Source organism: Micrasema longulum, unplaced genomic scaffold, assembly GCF_059751315.1.
Source record: "Micrasema longulum isolate JH-2025_06_02 unplaced genomic scaffold, ASM5975131v1 h1tg000543l, whole genome shotgun sequence".
NCBI lineage: Eukaryota > Metazoa > Arthropoda > Insecta > Trichoptera > Brachycentridae > Micrasema > Micrasema longulum.
Window position 1 is genome coordinate 750,622 of NW_028277739.1, and position 22,496 is coordinate 773,117.

The following is a 22,496-nucleotide window of genomic DNA, read 5'->3' on the forward strand; positions in this document are numbered from 1 at the left end:
TAAATGTCTGAAGGATAAAAAGTTACAATGTATTCAAAAATAAATGTTATGTTTACTGGAAAATAAAAAGAAAACCTTTTGTGTTGTTTATATTTTTGAATTAAATAATTAATTTTGGACCAATAAACGTAATTGAACAAATATTTCTGCTTTTCTTAATGTGTTTATTTATTTATTTCTTTATTAAGTTAGTGCATAACATCTAAAGAACTAATATAAATTTTTAAAAACATTAAAAAATATATCAAAATTTCTCAATTACATATTTTAAAAAAATAATTTATAATATTTCGATCTTTTCTATCTCCATTATTCCTTTATGTTACTCATTGTACAGCTTCAATCCCATGTACAATGAGTTTCGAGATTCCGTTTTTCTCCTCATTGGTAATCTTATCTTTTTTTTATCCCTTGTTTCGTATGTATGACATTGTTGGTTAAATTTTATTATTGTTTTTATTTTATTCATCCCCTAATTATTTTACGCATAAAAATTGCTACATTATATTTAATTGAGATTATAAGTAAGAATTTTTTAGATTATGAATACAGTTAGTCAGTAGTGGTTGACGTGTTTCCACCATGCTAGAGTTATATAATTCAATTCCTAGTAGGGTAAACTAAAAATATTTGTTTCGCGTTTCTTGTTTTTTTTTTACATTTTATTTTTTTAGCACCACAACAGGCTAGAAGCCCAATTGGAGTAGAGAATTACCAAGCTTGGAAAAATTACATAACTTTTTTGTGTTCTCATTGGGGATTGGAGCCGGAATCTTCCGTGTGAGAGTCGAGTGTCTTAACCATTACACCACGCAGGCCGCCGTTGAAAAGTGGCTTTGCATTAGAAATCACAGTACTGAAATAGTAAAAGATCACTTTGAGCACTAGTCATTGACTGGTTACTCAAAACATACTCAAAACATTGTTGAATTAACTACTTGCTAAAAGAAGAAGTATAAAAAAATTGGAAAATTGTTTTCAGGCGTTGCCTGGTAGGTGAATTGGTTCAGCCGGATGAATCTCACCCACATGATAAAAGTTTCAGCTCTTTTACTTCACAAAAGTCAACAAATGGAAGTGTTGAGGTAATGTTGATGTTCAAACATAGCAGAATAGTGAATGTTACACAGTGTGTAAATTGGCCACTTAAACCAGCCAATGACAGATCATAAGCCCTGTAAACGCCTAGACTCCCATATTCCCTTCTCAAAAATGTTTTCCTTCTCTGTTGCAATAAATTTAAATATGAACAACTCCTTAGGGAGAAAATCCAGCCAGTCTGCAAGCATTTGGACATCCTCAAAACATCGTTAAATAGACGCACGCTATGTGAACATTTTGATTTAAGATTATTTACCGGCAAAAATAGTTATCCATACGCACTCTGCTGTGCTTACCAAATCTTCACATCGAAATTGATTGCAACAGAGAGGGACACATTAAAACATAGACGTCTAAGTATATACAGGGCTCATAACATGTCGTTGGCGGGTGGCCACTTTACACACTGTTTAATATTTTCAATTTTACCAATATTTGAAGATCTACATTTCCAATTTTTCCATCTCTAGACTTTTGTAAAGTAAAGGTCCAAAACCTTTATTGAATTGAACGTAGTTATGCAAAAAGCAGCCAACCATAGAAAAGTGAAAAAAAAAAAAAAAAGATAGTAGCACCTTTGTGAAAAGAGTGAATAATCAAATCTACACAACGGTTAAAATGTTCTTGATCATGATAAACAATGAATTCATCAGTTTCTTTTTGTATTACAAAAAAGAATTAAATTATGTATTTGACCAAATTTATTGCTTTTTAGAGTACCGTAAGATTTTTCTAGTGTTGTGAGTGTTTTCTGCAAATTGAGAAATACCGTTTTTATGATCGAGACCATTTTCAGAAGGTGATTAATACAGTTTTTTGTATGATAACTGTCTGGCTGTTTTTGGCAGAACATAGAAATGACCTAATTGCACCCGCTAACACTATTATCTCATTTTTTTCAAAATTGTCGACTGGCTGTTTTCTGCATAACTACGTTCAATTCATCTGACTGAATTTTTTCACCTACTAGAATTGTATACTTTGAATTGTATACTTCTTTTAAGCCCTGTCAATGCCTAGACTGCCATATTCCTTTGTCATAAATATTTCCCTCTCTGTTAAAATATATTCCAATATTGATTACTCCCTTGGGATTAGAATCCAGTATTGTCTACAAGAATTAAGACACACTTAAAATACTGTGATAAGACAAATCTTAAAGTTAAAATATCAATTATAAAATAAATGGGGAAATACATTTTCTATCTCATTAAATCCTCAGATCTACCCCTTAAATATCAACCCCTTCCTTTTCTTTCAAACCGCGATCCAACAATTTCTCTAAACGTTATCCAACGCAAGAGAACAAGGGATGAATTAATAATCATTTATCAGTGAGCGAAAATGGAAGAACGTGCTTCTTCAGTCTCACCAAATGCCCTTTAAAAACGAAGTTGGAAGGGTTTTGTAATTTTATCCAACAAGGCTTGATCAGATATTGATACAACTAATTTCCCTCATATTTCGTGTTGAAAAGCGAAATCCATTTATGTTTGCTTTCTAAACACAAGTATTACAATACGAAATACAAAAAGAATTATAAAAACGTTTATGGATTACCAGGGTTTATGACTCGCCATAAGCTGGTTTTAGTAGCCACTTTACACATTGTGTAATATTCACCATTCTGACCATGTTTGAAGGTCAATGATTCATTTCCATCTATCTTATCTTTTATGTGTATGGGGTTTTGCCAGCAAAATTCAGATCTCGGAAATACAAGTTCATCAGAACAGAGCTCTAAGAAACATTTTTGGACTTAAATGGGATTCCCATATCAAGGATATCTTCCGACAAACATAGATACTTCCTTTTAAGGTGATGCCACTGCATGACATAACCAATACTTTTTTGAATATCATAAACTTTTCTGCTCATACAAATTTAAAATACACATTTGGTCATAACATTCACAATTACAATACGCGTTACTCAGGAAATGTTCATGTGTCTAAGTTTCGCTCAACAAAGTTCGGTAATAGGTCTTTGGAAAATATTGACCATTCCGAATATAATAAACTGCCCGATGAGCTAAAACATGAAAAATCAATAAAGTCAAATCCAGAAGTGTCGCAATCAAAAAATACTACTTAAATCTTTTTGATAATGATAGTTAATAATGTAATTTTAATAGATGGTGTAATGTACTGTGTTTTATGTTTCTTGTACAATAATGTTTTTTTACTATTTTGGATGTATTAACTATGTATGATATTATGTATTGTCACAATTTTTTTTATTTTTTATGTACGTTCCCAAATGAGTTTTTTCAATAACTCCTGGTAGTACAATATGTACTTTTTGAATTATATGTTTTATTAATAATAAAAAATGTTTTATTTTTATTTTTAATATAAAATATGAAAAATAGTACAAGTTAAAGTTTTCACAATTAAAACGAAAAAACAACTTACACAGTCAAGAGAAAAAATAATGTCATATGTAAGACAAGAAAAAAAAAAGAGCAGGTAAGAAGGTTAAGGGATGAAGAATCAGAATAGAAGAGTGGAGGAGAGAAATTTTCATAATATAGTTGACCGATTCAAAATTTAAAACTGATAATAACATGAACATAAACTTTTAACACACTGACAAATGTTTTAATTTACAGCGTTTCAAAAAATTTTGATTTTGTATTAAAAATAACTGAATGGTGACAAATTAAGTTAAGTTTGAAGCAACTATGATAAATAAACAAGTCTTAAATATAAGATTTTTGGAAAATGTTATTTTTTTTATTTACTTGTCGTGTTGACTTTACGGGACAATAAGGAAGTTCAGTGTCTTTATTTTTTTATTTTATACTAGACTATTCAACATGGCCAAAAAAAAATTTTTTTTTCACATCGTATTATCAACGCTATGATTTTTTCATGTTTTGTATTTCGGAAATAACTCCGCGTGTGACGTCAGAGGTTGTTCCCTTTTAGTTAGCCAACCGGATATCCTTCACAGTTCTTAAATCATTAGTTGGTTCATATGAACCAGTGACGCCGATCAAAGTAGTGCGTTTTTATTACGTTTTTTTCGTACATTTTCAACAAACTTTGCCATACAATTTAATGTTCTAATTTTTACCGCACGCAAAAAAACATTTCTTGCATCCAATTTCTCGTTGGGCTGAAGTTCCTCATTGATTGAAATACGCATTACGAAATATAAACTACAATGTATGCTTCCACTTTCTATTATGTTGTATCCCAACTCGACACAGGGCTCATTGTCTCATGGAGTTGGGGATACGTCAATATTTTTTTGCAATATGTATCTTATAGTATGCGGAAACGGGAATGTAATTTAAAATGTTATATTTTCTTATATTTTTCTTTTTCCACATCCGCTTCTAAATGGAGCATGTGGACATCACCAGATGCCTCCCTGAGAGTCTATCGCTAGCCAGCACTTTTGCCTCTTCCCACGTCATTTAGCTCCGCCGAATATTTTCGAAAGATCAACATCGACTTTCTTTTAGGGTGGCTGGACACAGCCTTCAAGGTAGGAATATGTTGTTTAAACGTGTTTTGGAGTGGTATGTTGATGAACTATGACACAACACACTTAAAAATTTGCAATTCTGGCCACGCAATATCCATAGAAGCGATAGACTATTAACGTTTATTTTATAACAACTATTTTACTAGTTTATTTTGATTTAATTATCGTTTTTATTCATGCTTGAATAATAATGTAATTCAGTTTTACAGACACATTGTGAACAGAGATAAATTTAATTAGACGTGTATATGTACTAATGCAATGCACAGTTTATTTATTTATTCATATTTTTCTCTTACAAACTATGATTAATGATAAAAATAATGTGACCTCACTGGGGTTACCCGTGTCGAGGAAACTTAACAATTTACTTTTTTGAAATGTTTTTACATTTGAGAATAAATAAAGAAGACTTACTTAATAATCAGAGATAATTAACAAAATATTCACAGTTTTAAAAACGAGGTATATATTGTTTATATTACAAAACGCACAGTGAAAATAAAAAAAAACCTTTCATAAGCTATACACTTGTAGAGCCGTTGATTCAATATTGGTTGGGCAAATGCTACAATCCATTTTATTTCTACCTAGCTCAACTATCCATTTTTTAAAGCCTTTTAAACATTTTTTAAGTTTAGTTAGTAAATTAGATTGTTGTTAAAAAAACGGTTCTAGTTGGAGTTTTAAAATATATTTAAAATTTTCGAAAAACAATAAAAAATAAACGGAATAATAGACCAATTTTTTTTTCTTAGATTTGAGTCGTCTATTTTTAAAATCAGTTTGAAAAATAAAAGACTCATTTATTGTTTAAGTTTTTATAATAAATATGTGTCGTACTTTTGATTAATCCCAACAAAACCCGTAACGGTTGAAAAAAAAACAAATCGTGATCATAAAGAAAAAATTACCACGTCTGAACCCTTGTTTGTTAGCAAATCAAGATTGAAGTACTAACATAGCTACAAACTAATAGTTTTGCCATTAAGACACTTTCAATTTTAAGTTTAATTTACTTTAAAGGATTAGAAATGTATTGAGTTTGTTTGAAAGTGTTTTGAATTTGTCAATATTTCCTGTAGCTTTCATAGACTGACTAGATCAAAACATAATTATTAATTTTGTAAATTTCCCATATAAGTGGATTTGGGTTCCTATCGGAAAAATTTAACTTTTATTAATAAAACTAGGCGAATAAATTTCAAAATTTCATAAAATTAACTCGACTTGTTTTTCTTGTGTCTTCTTGAAATCAAATGTGGTCAAAATGTTGTTTATAAAATATACTAAATATGTAGAATAATACATATTTTACCCATGCCAAGGGCTGATTTCACTGGTTACATTTAACACTATATTACGGTTATAATTTAAACTATATTACCAATGATTATTTATATTTCAACTCTTCCATTTGTCTTTTTTTGTGAGGTAAAAGTTTTAGCAAATTATTTCAAAATAATTATAATATTTTTTAATGTTTATAATCTTCTTAGACCAGTTGATGTAATAATTGATGCCGCCCCTATGATAAAAAGCAGTATTTTTTTTCAAGATAATGACTAAAAATACTGTTGATTGTACAGTAAAGTTAATATAAAAATGTCACCTGACTTGATTTGCTTTCTTCGTGCCTAATCACAATAAAGCCGTGATTTCCGAATCATTTGATATCTGTTTAATACCATAGTATTATGCCCAACACAATAATACAAGATACAGTAGTTTACCATTCATAGTTAACGATATAACTTAATCCCAGATTCGTTAGACCCTCTTTCGATCGTTCTGAACGGAAATATTCAGGCTTTCAGGAGCTCTGAGGAGGGGGTAAATGTGGAGGGGAGGACGCGTTTGGGACCTTAGAGGGGGGAGAAGAGGCGGGGAATAGACTACGGTAGTCTCTCCTAAACCTTCAATAGGCGTGGACGTACAAACTTCGTTATATGTGCAAGGCTAAAATGTAGCCCAAATTGATAAAAATAATTAATTACTCACTGCTGTTTTGGCGGTATTTCAATCAGTTTGGCGAACTAGTGATTTAATTGGAAGAATATTTCTTTAATAAATACTGAATTAAATGGATAAGTTGGTTTGATTTGAAATGCTTAACGACTTTATATATAAACGAGTTATATTTATAGTGTTTATAAAAACTAACAAAAATAATTGCTCATTTGAGTAATAAGTATCAATTTAATAACCACAAAGTTATGTGAACATTTTACTTTAAATTGTGGATTAAAATTCACATTTGACCTTTTAAAATCAATCACGGATTTAATTATGCCGGCGGAAAAACAGGTAATAAAGAACAAACATTATTTATTGAACTGTTTTGTAAAAAAAAATGAGTTGCAAACTATTTAAAATTATATTTGTTAAAGCAAAAAACGTTTTTTTTGGTGGTTTTATACAAATTCACTAATTACTTAGCACAGTTTTATCTTAATGTTATAAAAAAATATTTAAAAAACAATGTTCTTATTGCAACATTTTTAGGCATCTCATTTTTACATTATAAAAGGTAAAGTTTTTGCATTTAAATGTATAATTGTGAAACTCATTTACAAGTATAAATGTTTTAAAATCAAATTTCAATAAATAGAAATTGTATAATTTGCTTTATAATCTAAATGTATTATAATTTTTATTTTCTTTTTATGTCATATCATAACAATTATACTTTTATCGATTATAGTTTGGTTAAAGGTACAAATCTTGTTCGAAAAATATCGAAATTGAAAACCTTCGCTACAAAAATGAAGTAAAAACTCAAAATCGTTAATATTTTACAATTTTTTTTAATTTCAGTCCCAAGAAAATATTTTTATGGCATAATATTTGATTTTTTTCTTGATGCTTTCGATATTTTTTTGTTCTTACTCTAGATATCAAGACAATTTTTTTCATTATTTTGGATGGTTAAAATGGCGTATTTTTTATATAAAAACGTCACCTTGAGAACTCTTCGTGAGAAAAAACATCTCATGGTGGTTAGGATACTGGAAAGGTGAACCGTATTGATCATTATATCATATAAAGGCACGCTTTAAATGTCAGTCTTTAGCCCCAATTACATAACAGAGTAAACTTTAATTGTCTATAAAACTGAATTTTTTAAACAAAACTGTGTACATTTTTATGAAAATTCTAATTATATTTTTCAGTAGCGTGTAATTGAACATATTTAAAAAAAAGTATACTGAACTACATGTGTTTTGTCATAAACCAGGTTAATTTTCGATTATATGTTGACTGATTTTGAGATAACTTACCTCATTGTCAGTACTTAAGAAGACAAACGGTCTGACTTTTCTTCTTGCAAACGTGTTTTCGTATTTTTTCCCTGGATTATTGCACTAAAACAATGTTTTTTTAGGCACTATAGATATTTAGCATAAGGGTGTCCCTTTGGTTTTTCTTTTTTGATAAATTGTTTCTTGTGGGAGCTAGAACCATCCAAAAACCCAAAAAAGCGTCTAGTTTTATCTGCCGTCTTCGGACGTGCGGTTTACAAATATGATTAACTATTTTGAAAAACGAAAAAGCTACCGATACTAAAAATTTCATATCAATACTTTTCTTTAAAATAAAATCGGTTCATTTCGGGGGTGTGGAAAACGGGACAACGAAATCTCGATTTAGTAAATTTTGTCAATTTTAGTAAGGTACAATCAGTCCGATATGCAGTTGTCCTTTTCGTTCAATATCGGGGAAGCGAGAGAGTGACAGAAAAAATATGTTCAAGTATCATTTATCAAATTTCTGACTATGAAAAAGCTCAAAATTAGACATACAGTTGTAAATAAAAAAAATATAGATAAATAAACAAAACACAAATGTCTTACCACAAAGTCATAAAAAAATAATTAACAGGAAAAATTATTTCAATTAAAGTTACTCTGTGTCCGGGCGGACGAATGAAACAGTTCTGTATGTGAAATAAACCCAGAACCTAGATTAGTGTTTTCGGCTCGATAGCTGCTCACAGGTAAAAATTCAGAACAAAAAAATTGAATGGAGATAAATTCGCTTCGTCAAAAGGTTGATAGCGCGTTCGCCTACCATTGTTGAGGTCTAGGGTTTAGCGTGGATGTGAAATATTGATTTTAAATATTGTTTTGTTTCAACTCCAATACTTCATCGTTTCTGAACTGGCACCTGAAGTGTAAGACTGATCACCTTACCGTCACGTAACAGATTATTAAAATACGCTGCACTTGGTTTCCCACTGAAGTGTCCGTTGCACCACTAACTGCGAAAAGAAGAGTGATTTTGACGATGGTGTTATCAAAGTTACTGAGCCCTCACGCATCTTTGATAAACGCGCTTACCACAATACCAGAAAGCGGACAGTAAAATAGTGACTTTTTATAATTATTATATTATTACAAACATGAAAAGCATTTTAGAGAAGGAAAGTGAAAGTCTAGCATCTACAGGGCTTATGGACTGTCATTGGCTAGTTTAAGAGGCCAGTTTACACACTGTTTAATGGTGAATGTTACACAGTATGTAAAGTGGCCACTTAAACCAGCCAATGGCAGATTATAATCCTTGTTAGTCCCTAGACTTTCATATATCCTTTCTCTGAAGTGTTCTTCATCTCGGTTTTTATATGTTAACATTTACAGTTCCTTTGAGGGTTCAATCCAGTCCTTGTCGACCGAAATTTTTATGTAAACTCAAAATATTGTTGAAAAATTATTCATCACATATATATATTTCATAAACTTTGTTAATTGCTAGACCTCCATATTTTTTTCTGGAAAATTATTAAGCTTTCTAAAGCTTAAAATCTAAGGTAATATTATGTTCTACGAGTAAAATTTGTAAGCCTAAATAAAAAATCATTTTGTTACATTTAAGCCCTCCAAATGCCGCGTTGTATTTATTATTTAAAACGTGTTTCGCCCTTGATGAGATATCTTGTAATTATGGTAAACTTCTTAGAAGATAAAAATCAATTCTCGTTTTTAAAAATTTAAGGATACTCAAAAAATTGTTGATTTAACTTTCTGGTTTGAGCTGCATAAAAAGAAAATTATGTATTTTCATTATTAATTGCTTTATTTTACATCTTTAACTTGATAGAATGCCGTTGGTATATATTATATATTATACATCACATAAGATATGCTTGTTCAAAGTGGCTATTTTTGGCATTATTCAATTTAAAAGGAATCGGCAAGTGTTCAGTGTTGACATTCAAATCATAATGGAAATATCTACTGAATGTCACTGTGGAATTTTTCAAAAAGCTTTTGTACAGGTATTGTATTACAATAGTGTAGAATAAAGCTACGTTTATTCCGTGGATAGTAATAATTTGATTGAGTTGATTTTCACAGAACCACAGAAAAAATAGTCATTTATAATTGTATTACTTGTATATTATGTACTTATATGTTGGTACAAATTGATCATCATTTTTTGTACTTTACTTACTTATGAAATAAATCACGGCTTGCCAAACGAGTGCTTTAGGATAAATTATTAAACGATATAAACTTAAAATGTGACGGATAGATTTTTAAAATGGTTCATCAACTGCGGCATAACTTACCAGGAAGATGATCACATGATCATGATAAGAAAGTAGATCAGTCTTACGTTTCTGTTGTCATCCCAGGAACTGCGAAATGTATTTTAGTGTAAAATGTCTCTTTAATTTTATATTTCATGTCAACCATGCCGGTAATCAAACCCGAGACCTCTTGAATGCTAGGCAAACTCCATGACCATTTGACCACGAGACGGACAAATACGGATGTTCAAACGGACGAAAATAGAATTTTATGAAGTATGTCAAGAGATTATTTGAACAAGCCAATGACGAGTCATAATTTTTAATTTAATTATTTTTTTAGAGCTCCGTGTCTTAGTAAAATAATAAAATAATCTTAGTAAAAAACCAAAAACTGATTTTCGTCTCCTTTTTCGTTTAATTATAAAAAAGAAAATAAAATTCATCCGATTGTTTCAACTTATTAGAAGAACCAGCCCACCACATACCACACTGCGTCTGAGGACATAAATCGCTTAATTAGAGCACATTTAACACTTTCGTTGCCCTCAAATCATTATTTTATTTTAACGTAAGGATTACAAATCACAAGCCCGTATATACCGAATCTACCATTTTATAAAATTTGATCTTCATATTTTCTTTTCATATCAGTCAAAAATAAGAATTTTACGTTGGTTACATTACTGTTAAGTTTGATTGAATTTACCCCTATTTTGTTAACGTTTTAATATCCCATATACTAATGCCATCTACCGAACGCTTTACAAACCATTTTCCATCAAATCTTTGCTCCAGTACGCCTTTTCACATTAAGTTTCAATTATATTCCCTTTAAACTTTTTAAAAATATTTTTATCTCTTTTCCATGCGGTTATTATTATTATTAATTATTTTAAAGTGATGCATATATATTTTTTTGTCCTGTCAAATGGGTTATGAGTCCTAATATTTTTATGAAAGGTTTTATTAAACCATCAAAAACATACTTTACGTTTGATTATTTCAACATGACGAGATTTTTTCAAATGTTTAATAATTATTATGACGCTTTTTTGTATTTTTACATTAAAGCCATTGGTAAATCTGATAAAATGTAAACATTTCTACCATAAGTGTTTAGTGAACTTTTAATGGCATTGAATAGCCGATATAATTATTAAAATTTTCCTTAAAAAGTGCTCTGAATTATAATTTTTTTAAAAGCATATATTTCAAAAAAGACAAAAAATATGATTCTATAAGAAAGGGTTTGAACTAAAATAATTTGACTATTTTTATTAACTTTTTTAAAACTATTGTTAAAGGCGTAGATTATCACAAAATGTGTGTAGTTAAATGATTTGTTTTATTATTATTTAAATGATTTTATTTCTACATAAAAGTCTTTTTTTTTCTTTAATAACATTCTTATTAATTCTATAAGCACAAATTTCAATTAAATTCCTTGTCTTTATATGAGTGCTAATGTTATTTTTATTTAGTCAAAATTTCTTTTCAAATGGTAGTTTTTTTTATTTTTTAAAAAATATGTGTAAAGTGACCGTATGAGTATTTTTATTATTAAAATTAAAACAGACTTCCAACAAAAAATGTCAATGGAAAAACTCGATTATATTTAAGTTTTATGGAACTATTACACACACGTTTTTATCTGAAATACCTTAGAAAATAATTGTTTCTTATTTAATATCATTTTTTATTGTTTTTTTTATAGCTCGAGTTTGAGAGAACGGCGTTTTAAAATAGCGAAAAGTATGATTATCTTTCTTTTTTAAGACTACGGCCTTTAAAATAATATTTTACGGATTGTTTTATTATTATTGATGAAGAATATAAAAGGTGATATAAAAAAATATTTTTAAACAAGGTTTATCATTTCCACACAACTGCGATAAATTTTAAGTGAAAGAATTTAAAATTAAATTCTATGAAATCTTTTGCTTTGTGCTTAAGCCTTCTTACAAGTGAAAACGATACTCCAGCGATAGATATATTACCTCATGTATTTCCCAGGAATGGTTGGCCTACACTTATAATCTCTGTCAGAGTATTTAACTTTTTTTGTGATCTTTCTTACACTTTTTAAACAAAAAAATGGAGGATACGATACATATCAATCATTGTCCCTTAAGTTTTTTTATTAAGGAAAGGAAAATCATTAAAGAGAGACAGATATAGAGATTGGGGATGCTGGATATATTGCATCGTTTCGAAGTATGTCGATTTTTATCGTTAGGAATGAATATCAACATAAATATAGTACCTAATGTGTTATTAAACAGAATAAAAATTTTAATCAATGTTTTTAAAAAAACATTATTTCAAATAATTTCAAATTTTAATTTCGTTTATTTGGAAAAACAACAGCAGTACTAAAAAATACACACAACATTATTAAAAAACATAAAATAAAGCCAAATCAGTTTTCCACACAAATACAATTATAAAAATCCAGTTCAGTTAGATATTAATACTAGTAGAAGTGCATGTGTGGGAGTTTTTGTGTGTGAGTGTGTGTTTGATATGAGTGAATAGAAACATCTTAAATTTATAATGTTATAATACTTTTCTTTATAAAGAACAAGATTTTTTTCAAATATTTTTTTTCTAACTCTTATTTTAAAAGTGAGTTTACTGCAGTTAAATATATCTATGCCATTGAAAAATACATTATAATTAAGCGCCAAGCGAATCAGAGGAGAGTTTTGTGCATAGTTGGTGCGAACTGTAGGTATATGGAAAAGAGATAGATTTGTGTGACGGGTGCGGTAGCCAGGTACATTAAGAGCCAACTCAGAAATCAGAACAGTCGGGTTGTGGTCTTGTAAATAGTGTCTCGGACTCACAGATCAAAAGTATGTGGTTCGAATCCCACTCTACCCCAACTTAAGTCCCATTTTCTAATAGTGAGTTATTTACAACTCTTTGAAAATGGCCCTCAAAATAAAATATTTGGGTAAATCAAAAGAACGCAAATATTTATTTTTATTGAAAGAAAAAAAAAACATTACGATCAAGACGTCCATTCAGAATATACTCGTATATAATGAATTTTAGTACGGAATTACTAGTTTCTTATTTTCTTGTACAACTATCCGAACATTATAGTAGATTTGCCTTATGCATATGATTTTCGGTAAGGTAGTTTATTTTTTTGTATTCTTTCTTACACTCTTTGCATAAATTACGTTTAAGTATAATACTCTGAGTACTACTTAAGAAAAAGTCTCAGAAACCTTAAAATAAATATTTTAATTAAAAACAAAACTGGAAGACGAGCTTAAGTTATTCAGTGTTGTACATTTAATTACTTGAAAAAATCACAGTTATTCAAATTTTAACGTAAGCAGTACCCATCTAGAACACAAAAAAAATGTAAAAGCTTTTATTATCCAAAAAAATCATTCAGTCTTATTTTTTCCATTAATAGGATATTGGTCAAGGATCAGTTTGACTAATAGGTATTTGTACAAAGTTATTCCGTCACTCTCTCGCAAATGCCCCCCCGAATACTGTGCAAAAAAGACAACTGAGCACTTATTATACCTAAAGTTGACGAAATTGAGGTCTCGTGTTCCCGTTTTTTCAACCCTAAAACTAATTTTTTTTTTTTTTTTAAATAAGCTGAAAAGAAATTCAATGTTTTCAAAAACAGTTTTCATTATTATATACCATACATCCAAAGACGGCATGAAACTAGGCGCTTTTTATCTAACCAGGGTTTTTGAATTGTCCTAGCTCCTTTAAAATACAATTTATTGATAAAAAAAAAAACAAACCATAGAAGGACGTTAAAAATGGGTATCTATACGGTTGACAATACGGTTATACGTTTGTATAAAAACAAATCAAGTCAGACCGCATATCCTCTTAACTAACCAATGGCGATAATCGTTTTTTTTTTAAGTTGTTAATGTTCTTTCATAGTAATTATACGAAAATTCAAATGCAATAATGTTGAATCATGGAAAAATGGAAATGTGAATGTTACAGCATATTTATGCAAATTGGTCACAAACCAGCTTATTACGGATTATATGGCATTAAGATTTCATAATATTTCATATCTTTTCTTAATTTTTTGAGATTGAATTTTAGTTACAATATAATTTTTTGAAAGTTTCTTACCTCATTAAAATACTTAACTGAATAATCTTGTTAAAGACGATTAACAAATGAGTCCATAAATACTTTTAAAAAAAAAACAATCTTGATTATTAAACACTTTCTGAATTCTCTATGGGCGTGTCTAATAATAAAATTGAATTTCACTATGCTTTTTTAGTTGCTTAAATTTTTATTTTTGTCCTAAAATCAAAATAAATTATTGCTTCGCCCATTAATTTTGTAGCTGTGAAAATGGTAAAAAACTTACAAAGTCTCTCATATATAATTCATAATCTGGCTTTCTTTTCCTGGTTTTGACAAGCCTTACAAATTACTCAAATTTTCACCCACTGTTAATGTTGATGTTATCTACAAAGCAAATTAAAGGGTTTGAACGTATTTAAAGATTTGAAAGCCTTCTTTGAATGAAATAGTTTCTGTTATAAACGTAAGATAGCGATCAAAGAAAGCACAAATTCAATAAAAATATAATAGGTTCGTTTTACTGCGTTGAAAAAAAAAGTTTTTTTTCAAAATATCAATTGAAATTGTGCTACTTATTCATTCAAATATCTGGAGGTTATTTGGCTACTTGGCGTAGGACATGTTTTAATATGTATTTGGTAGTCTAAAATAAAGTTACGAATAATTAAATCGACTTCACCTCAGTGGGTAGGGTGATTTTTTTACCCTCGAGTTTTCTTGGAAATTATGGCTAAAACTGTTAAGTTAGGTGGAAAAATAAGAGTCAATAAATTTAAGACATTTTTAATGTATTCGTTTATTTTATTGATAAAAAAAAATCAAAGTTATTATATTTTAGAAATACTATTATATTTGCCTCTTCTGACATACTTGTATAGAACCATTTTATTATTATTCCAAATGGTAAAACATGAATATCAGACATATCTTAATTAAAAAAAAAAAAAACAATATTGACGCTTTCCCTCTTTCGTTAAGTATAAAATATTGAAATATTATATTTATTAAATATGAAAATTATTTTTTTTTATATATATTTTTTAAATGGTTATAAGAATGAGTACTTGAAAATTTTAAAATCATGTGTATTTTTTTATTATGAATTAACATCGTAATTCACGAATGAAATTTTTTATTTCATTTAAAAATAATAAATTGATAACTGATCTCCTTGCCTTCGATGTGACAAAAAAAATATTGCCAATGCAGTACTCTATGAACCACTGAATGCGGATAAGGAAATTATAATACAACAATCTAAATAATAATAAATGATCTTTATTTATATAACGTATTCCGTTACGCTGAAAAACAGTTCAATTCAAACAAAAAAGCTCTTCATACGAAACTCCTACATAACTCACGAGCGTTTCAGGGGATGCTAGCAGAATGTTTTTCCCAGAAGCCATTGAATATTCTCAGGCTTATCTGCGATGCGGCCTGAGGGAATGAAGGCTCTACATACAGCCTCCATAGGGCGTCTCAAAGTTAAAGCTCTGTAGGCGCCGGGACGCCTCAGTAATTATTGCGGCGTCTAAAATAAAGTGCTTATTTTCAGCGGTTTTTAAATCTCTTCGTGGGGATTGATTAAATACATTTATTACGTTTTCACATTTTCCTCATACATTAAATTAATTTTGTTTGTCTTTTAAAATAAGGTACAGTATTGATTTTAATTTATTTTTTACCTATTAAACGAGGAATATGATAAATAATGCTTTAAAAATAAGTGTTTTAAATTTATGATACCGAAAAACATTAAAAGAAAAATTTATTACAATATTTTTTTTTAATAAAAAAATTAAAAATTCTGTGAGAAAATACGTTTTTTAAAGGTTTTTTATGAATATATAAAGTTTATGAAAATACCTAAAAAAAATAATTTTATACCAGAGTCCATTTTTCGTAGACATAATTATCAGTTTTATTATGATCTCTATAGAAATTTTTGAGAAAATTGTACGGCATTTTAAAACTCAGAACCTACTTCGATTTGCGATTCATTATCACTTTGGATATCAAATATCATTCATTTTTCTGCCCTTGTTTAAATCCCTATGTTTTTTTTATGATTAAAATTTATTTACCTTGTATGTAATTTGATTGGAAATAAATAAAATAAAAAAAGGAATTCTTAAAAATATCTGCTAAAAAATATTTGTATGAGTAACTAACCATTTTTAAAAGTTTTGTTTAGTACTAATTATTTGTGCAAATAATTAATGAAGATAATATTTTTTTTCTTAAATTAGTTACAAGTTGTACAAAAGGTTTTCTAAGCGTCCGTCAGAATAAAACACCCTCTTTTTATAGCTCCCTTGGAAATAAATAAACAAAAGTGTAACATTTCTCGGATAAATTAATATTTACTTTGTACGCAAAATTTAACAAGGAACAATCCGTTGTAATTTTTGTCCCTGTTTAAAATTATTACTTCAGTTTACAGACCCTCGGGTAATTTAGATGACCTCAATTTTCGTAAGTGGCGTACAAAAGTAAACCTGAATATATGAAATAAAGGCAAAGTAATCTTACAGAAAAAAACCTTCCGCATTCATAATTTTGACAGGAAGTAATAATTGGAGGTATTTTACAAAACTCAGAATTTTAAAAATGTAACAAAAGATGAAAAAGGACAATATTAAAAATGTTTATTTAAGAAATGTTAATAATGAGATTGTATGATGTTCATTAAAAAAATATTTTACGTTTCTCATTTTATATGTTTTTGGTATATAATTTCTTCAAAAAGGTAAAACATCTAGATAATGAAAATATTACAGTAGAGATAAAGAACATTTTGGAGAAGGTAATGTATGAATGCAGGCATCTACAGGATTCATTACCTGTCATTGACTGGTTGGTCTTGATAATTATCTTAAAAGAGAAAAGAGAACTTAAAAGGCTATTAATTTGATCTGAGCTAGTATTGTTGATGACTTTATATGAATGCTGTATAACATTTATAATTATACTATGGCATTTATCAAGAAAAATAAAACACTTGCTTTAAAAAACATGTTTGTCGATATTTGTATAAAACCACCCGCCGACATTTCTTTATCTACCGGTTAACAGACGTGACTGTCTCTACATCAGGGCACTTAATACTCTTACGTGCAAATTCTTCTACACACCTTCACTGTTTTCATTACACAAAAAAATAAAACGGATATGTTAATATGTTTTATTATTTTTTTCAAAGTGACAAGTGCGTTCTGTAACCGGTATACGTAGAAAAGACGGTTTGCAGTTTTATACAAATGTTTATTTAAATTTGTTAAAATGGTGGCCTCCGTGGTGTAGTGCCTAAGACACTTGACTCACGCACGGAAAGTTATTCTCTATTTTATTTTTTGTAAAATAAAACACTTACAACCTTAACTTCTACACTTTCTCTTTAAAATTGAAAAATTTTAACAAAAAACAAACTTTGGTTCCTGTGTTTTTATTAAATCAGATTTTTAAAGAAACGTTGTAGACGAAAAAATTCGTATGCTAAAGTTATTTAAAATTATCGATTTTTTTATTATTAGACGTAAAAGGTTGGGTACTATAGTAATTGAACACCTTAAATCTAATGGTCGATAATTTTTTTTTTAATAAACCATTATAATTATATATTTTTGACCATTGGATTTAAAATGTCCAATAACATGCAACATATCAAATTACAATGGCATCCACCCAACATTTCAAGCGTCACATCAGAGCATCAATAATGAAATGTTCCATAGATAAATGTCAGTTGTCAATATTGATTTCCTGTAAATAAAACATTTAATTTGACTAATGTATATTTTATTAATGTATTCAATTTTGTTTACAGATTTCCTGATGGATGATAAACGAAAAAGCATTGGTGGTCAACTGTTACCTGCAGTTCTAAACACGCTATCCACTTCTGTACAGAGTAATTGCGTCCATACCCAGTTAATCTAAACAATGAAAAGTGTGTTTACTTTCGCGTGCATCACGTTTCTCGACTCCCATACACAGAACGTTTTAATACGCGGTATCACAATCAATAAAAACGAAAATGTTTTGATAATAAACTAATAAAGACATTTAATTCAAAAGTGTAGTGATAAATCTGTGTATTATCATAGCGTGTTTACTCGAAATAGCGCATAACTTTTAATCAAATCCGATTGCTTGAAAGCTTTGTGTACACTTACAGTATTGTGCAGTGGATTAAAATAATTAGAACTTATTATTAAATAGCTGCAATACGACGTATTTTTAAATTGTATTTGATAGTCCGTTGGCGTGTGGTTACTGCTTACTTCTGGCAGTTATTTAGTGAAATGGGGGTTGTGTTTTAATTAAGGTGTGTTTGAGAGGAGGAAACATGAACACCTTGGTGTTCCCGGCTAGGGTAGCTGGTCTGCTGCTTTTGATATCTTTTTTCTACCCAAGCTACGGTAAGTCATTTTATTTACATTTGCATTTAAATAAGCACTCTTTAAGAGCAGCTTTGGTTTTTTAAACAATTCTGTTCTGCACTATAAAAAATATAGTTTCCGGTTGTGAAAAACGTTTCTCAATACGTTCACTTTTTACAAAATTAATGAGTTTAATAATTTACATCTTTGTAACATGAAATATGGACTAGTTCTCCCAAAATTATTAAATCAATACGGAATAAAACATTAGAATTTTAAAATTTATAATTCGCTTCCATTAAAAATCATAAATTATTAAAAAATATCAGGTTTCAAAAAGAGACGTATTCTGAGGATCTGGCTTCTAGAATGTGATTTTCCGTTTTGATTTTTTTGTGTTTTATTCCATTATTTATTTTTGAAACCTTTTTATACCCAATTTTTTGTTTGTTTTAATCTATATTTACTCGAATGTATTTCATTGTTATTCAAAAATATACAACTTGTAGAATAAGGAGATAATAATAGTATATTTTAGGTATAAGTGCTAAGCGCCTACTGACAAATTGGAAAAACAGTTCAGTAGGACTTGATAAATTGTATTATTTTTTGTATATGAATAAATAATTAAAGAACAACAGTCAAGAAAACGTATTACCACCATTCTAGAAATAAAATAACAATGACCCATTATTACAAGAAAAGTAAAAATATTTTTCTTACTTCAATTTTTTTACAATTACTTTTTTTAATGTCGTTAACCAAAATATTTCAATTTCATGTTATATTGAAGTTTAATAATATGTATATATTTTTGAAAATTTCTGCTATGAATGTATTTTGCAAATTGTTTAAATAATGAAACGGTTTTTTTAAATCTTGTTCTATTAAAATGGCATTATTTATTTATTATATATATACGGCCTAAGCCAATTACAACAGTTACATGAAGAAACATAAATGCAAGAAACTGAACAAAAAGAACATAAAACTATTTAGCAAAGACAAACAAGGGCAAAACAATAATAGTATACAATATATTAATAAAAACGAAAGACCAAAAACTTTGAGCTAAACCATGCCAATCCAACTTCATCCCGCACTGTTTAGTCGCGAAGAGATCTACGAAAAGCCGGACGATCTATCCCAAAAAATTCCAAGTCGTGTGATGAATTGACTAATCTACACATTCTAGACATTGGGGCATAAAAACCAAAGTTGCTCTTAGAAGATTTTATAAATAGCAGATTTTAACTTCTGGTGACACGGTTGGGAACATGAAAAGAAATTGATTGCCACAGAGATGGGACATCACTTAAAGCATTAAGTATTTTGAAAATGCATATAAGGTCCATCTCAGTTATATGTCTCTCCAATGAAGACAGATTAAGAGATTGCTCTATTTCAAAATAAGAATAATTACCCCTTTGTAATCCGAGCAACCATGCGACTGTTCTTAAAAAACGGTGTTGGACAGACTCGATATGGACAAAATAAATGATTTTGACTCTAAAAGAGTTCTTAATGTTTGAAATGGGCTTTTTAATTTTCAACAAATAATGTGAATTTAAACTCAAATGAAATGTGAAAATTCCGATTGTCAATAAAGCAAAAAAAAATATTTAAACGAAAACCGACTCATATTTTTTATTGCGAACGTAATAAAATGTGACATTTACCTCTTTTATATATAAATTATCACACATTTGAATAAACCCCTTAGTTTTTTCTGGCACATCAAAAAACCTACAATTTAAATTATAAATAAATGTTTGTAGACACCAAACCATCCCTGTAAAACCTTTATAACCCACCTTTATGATACATCATAAATAAAACATACCTATATTAATAAACACAATACCAACTCTGTACATTTTTAGGCACCTTTTTCATTTTTTCACATGTGGAAAGAGTAAAAAAACACAACAAAGGCACTTCGAACATTAAAAGGATACAAAATATGCCCGAGGACTAATATTTTATGTGTTCAAGTGGAAGAAATGAGGTTAAGTAAAAGCTAAAGAAACTTTTACCCTCGAGTAGAGAACAAAATTAAGCTTTCAGAATCGTATCGATTTACATTTTTATAAACCTATTTCACTTGAAGATAAGTCGTAGAGTTGATTGTTGAGAGTCGATAAATTTAGAGATGTATTGATTTACAACTTTTTGGACCCGTTCTGGCCTCGAAACGGGTCATAAAACTAATTCATACGTTTTTTCATAAATATTGCAATTGCAAAATTATTCAGCTACGTTATCAACGTATCGGTATAATAAAATGTACTTTAAAATATTTCAGTTATTTATAAGTAAATATTTTAGAAAACTTGAAATATTTTATGTTCAATACTATTGCATATTTTATACGTTTTATTTGGAGCATATGGAGTGCACAAACAGCCTGCTGGCCTTTTTGTTGGCTGCCAACTCCTGTGCATTCCTAAGTCAGGTTCGGTCCGCGCCCTGAAGTTCTAGGTTAAGTGAATTAAATTTGATCTATAAAACGTTGACAAATAATGTTTCGCAGACATTGCATTGGAAAAAACTTTCAAAGATTACTCTTCGCTCTACCTCAACTTAATTTCCATATATCATCATAGTTATTTTCAGTTTAACTGCTGTATAGTTGATTAATAATTTACCTCCTTACTTGGGATTGACATTTATTTTTGTCAAGTGAAAATAAAGTCAAGTTTTTTTTTCATAAAAAAAAAAAGTCTTGTAAATAATTGTTTATGCTCGATAATTCTAACTTTGAAGGAGTATTTTAATATAATAGAAGCACATATCTCAAAATCCTAAAGCAATTCACATTGTGGTCGAAGGATCGGAAGCGGAAAGAGCCTTGAACCAACCCTTTACACTGCTGTATGAAGGGGACGGTGAAGTAAAAACCACCCTTAACACGAGGAAAGTTTATTTAGGGGATGTTGAGTTGTTTGGTTTCCAAAAACATTGAGTAAAGATCGCTTGCGGGATGTAAATAATACATGCTTAAGTACTTTCAACTCGAGGGTACATTTCTGTTACCTAATTCTAATTTTAGTTTTTGACTGTACAAAATCTTTAATACGCTTTATTAAAACTATTTTAAAATTTATATAATTTTTTCCAATTGGTTATTTAAAGATTTCCATCCTTTTGTAATCAATTTCTCATATGACATATTTAAAAAAAATGTTATTTTTCGCTGAAAGTTTTCATTTGCTTTTAATTGAAAACTGCAAATATATCATCATACCTTTTTGTGAAAAACGATGAAACTATGCTGTAATTAGTGAAATGATTCAGTACCCTATGGGCCAGTAACACCGTTAAGAGTTAAGTAATGTAAAAAATTGTTTTTTATTGAAATGTATTTTAAAACTGGCTTCTTTTACTTAAAAATAAAACTTTTGTATGCAGTTTAGTTATTTAAGGAGAAAGGTGTCATGAAATTCCAGTAAAGTAATTGCATATAACCATTTATCGACTTTGCTGTGGCTAGCAGTTTCAAGACGTACCCGTCTTTTTTTCAGAACAATGATAACACTAACATGTGTATCCCACTATTTATCTTCACTATACTAGTGGTAGCACAAAAATATAAAACCCAGCGTTCTAATACGACACATGCTTTTAGTATATAACACTCACTGACAAAGAGACAGGTACGTCTCGAGACTGGTAGACATACACGATTCAGTGTGTGGTTTTGTACAATTATTTACTAACATTCATCAAAAGGAACTTTAAAATATTTATTTTGTAATGTACGAATCAATTTTGGAGTATGGCATAATCGGATGAGGTGGTGCAAGTGACTTAGTTTGGAGAAATCACTCGAACTAATTAATGCTTTTTTTATTATTAACTCTGAAAATAAGTGCTATGCAAGCTTC

The 22,496-nt window shown here is 29.1% G+C and overlaps 1 protein-coding gene across 1 annotated transcript in view; it reads left to right on the top strand.

The window, feature by feature from the left end:
* The first annotated feature begins 6,518 nt into the window (after positions 1–6,518).
* The window catches only part of LOC148280769 (neurotrimin-like), a 148,521-nt gene continuing 132,543 nt past the window's right edge, over positions 6,519–22,496 (top strand). The window contains exons 1-2 of the mRNA XM_088227841.1: positions 6,519–6,903; positions 18,054–18,648. Of these exons, the coding sequence (XP_088083967.1) occupies positions 18,576–18,648 (73 nt within the window). The 5' untranslated portion in view covers positions 6,519–6,903; positions 18,054–18,575. The remainder of the gene's footprint in view (positions 6,904–18,053; positions 18,649–22,496) is intronic.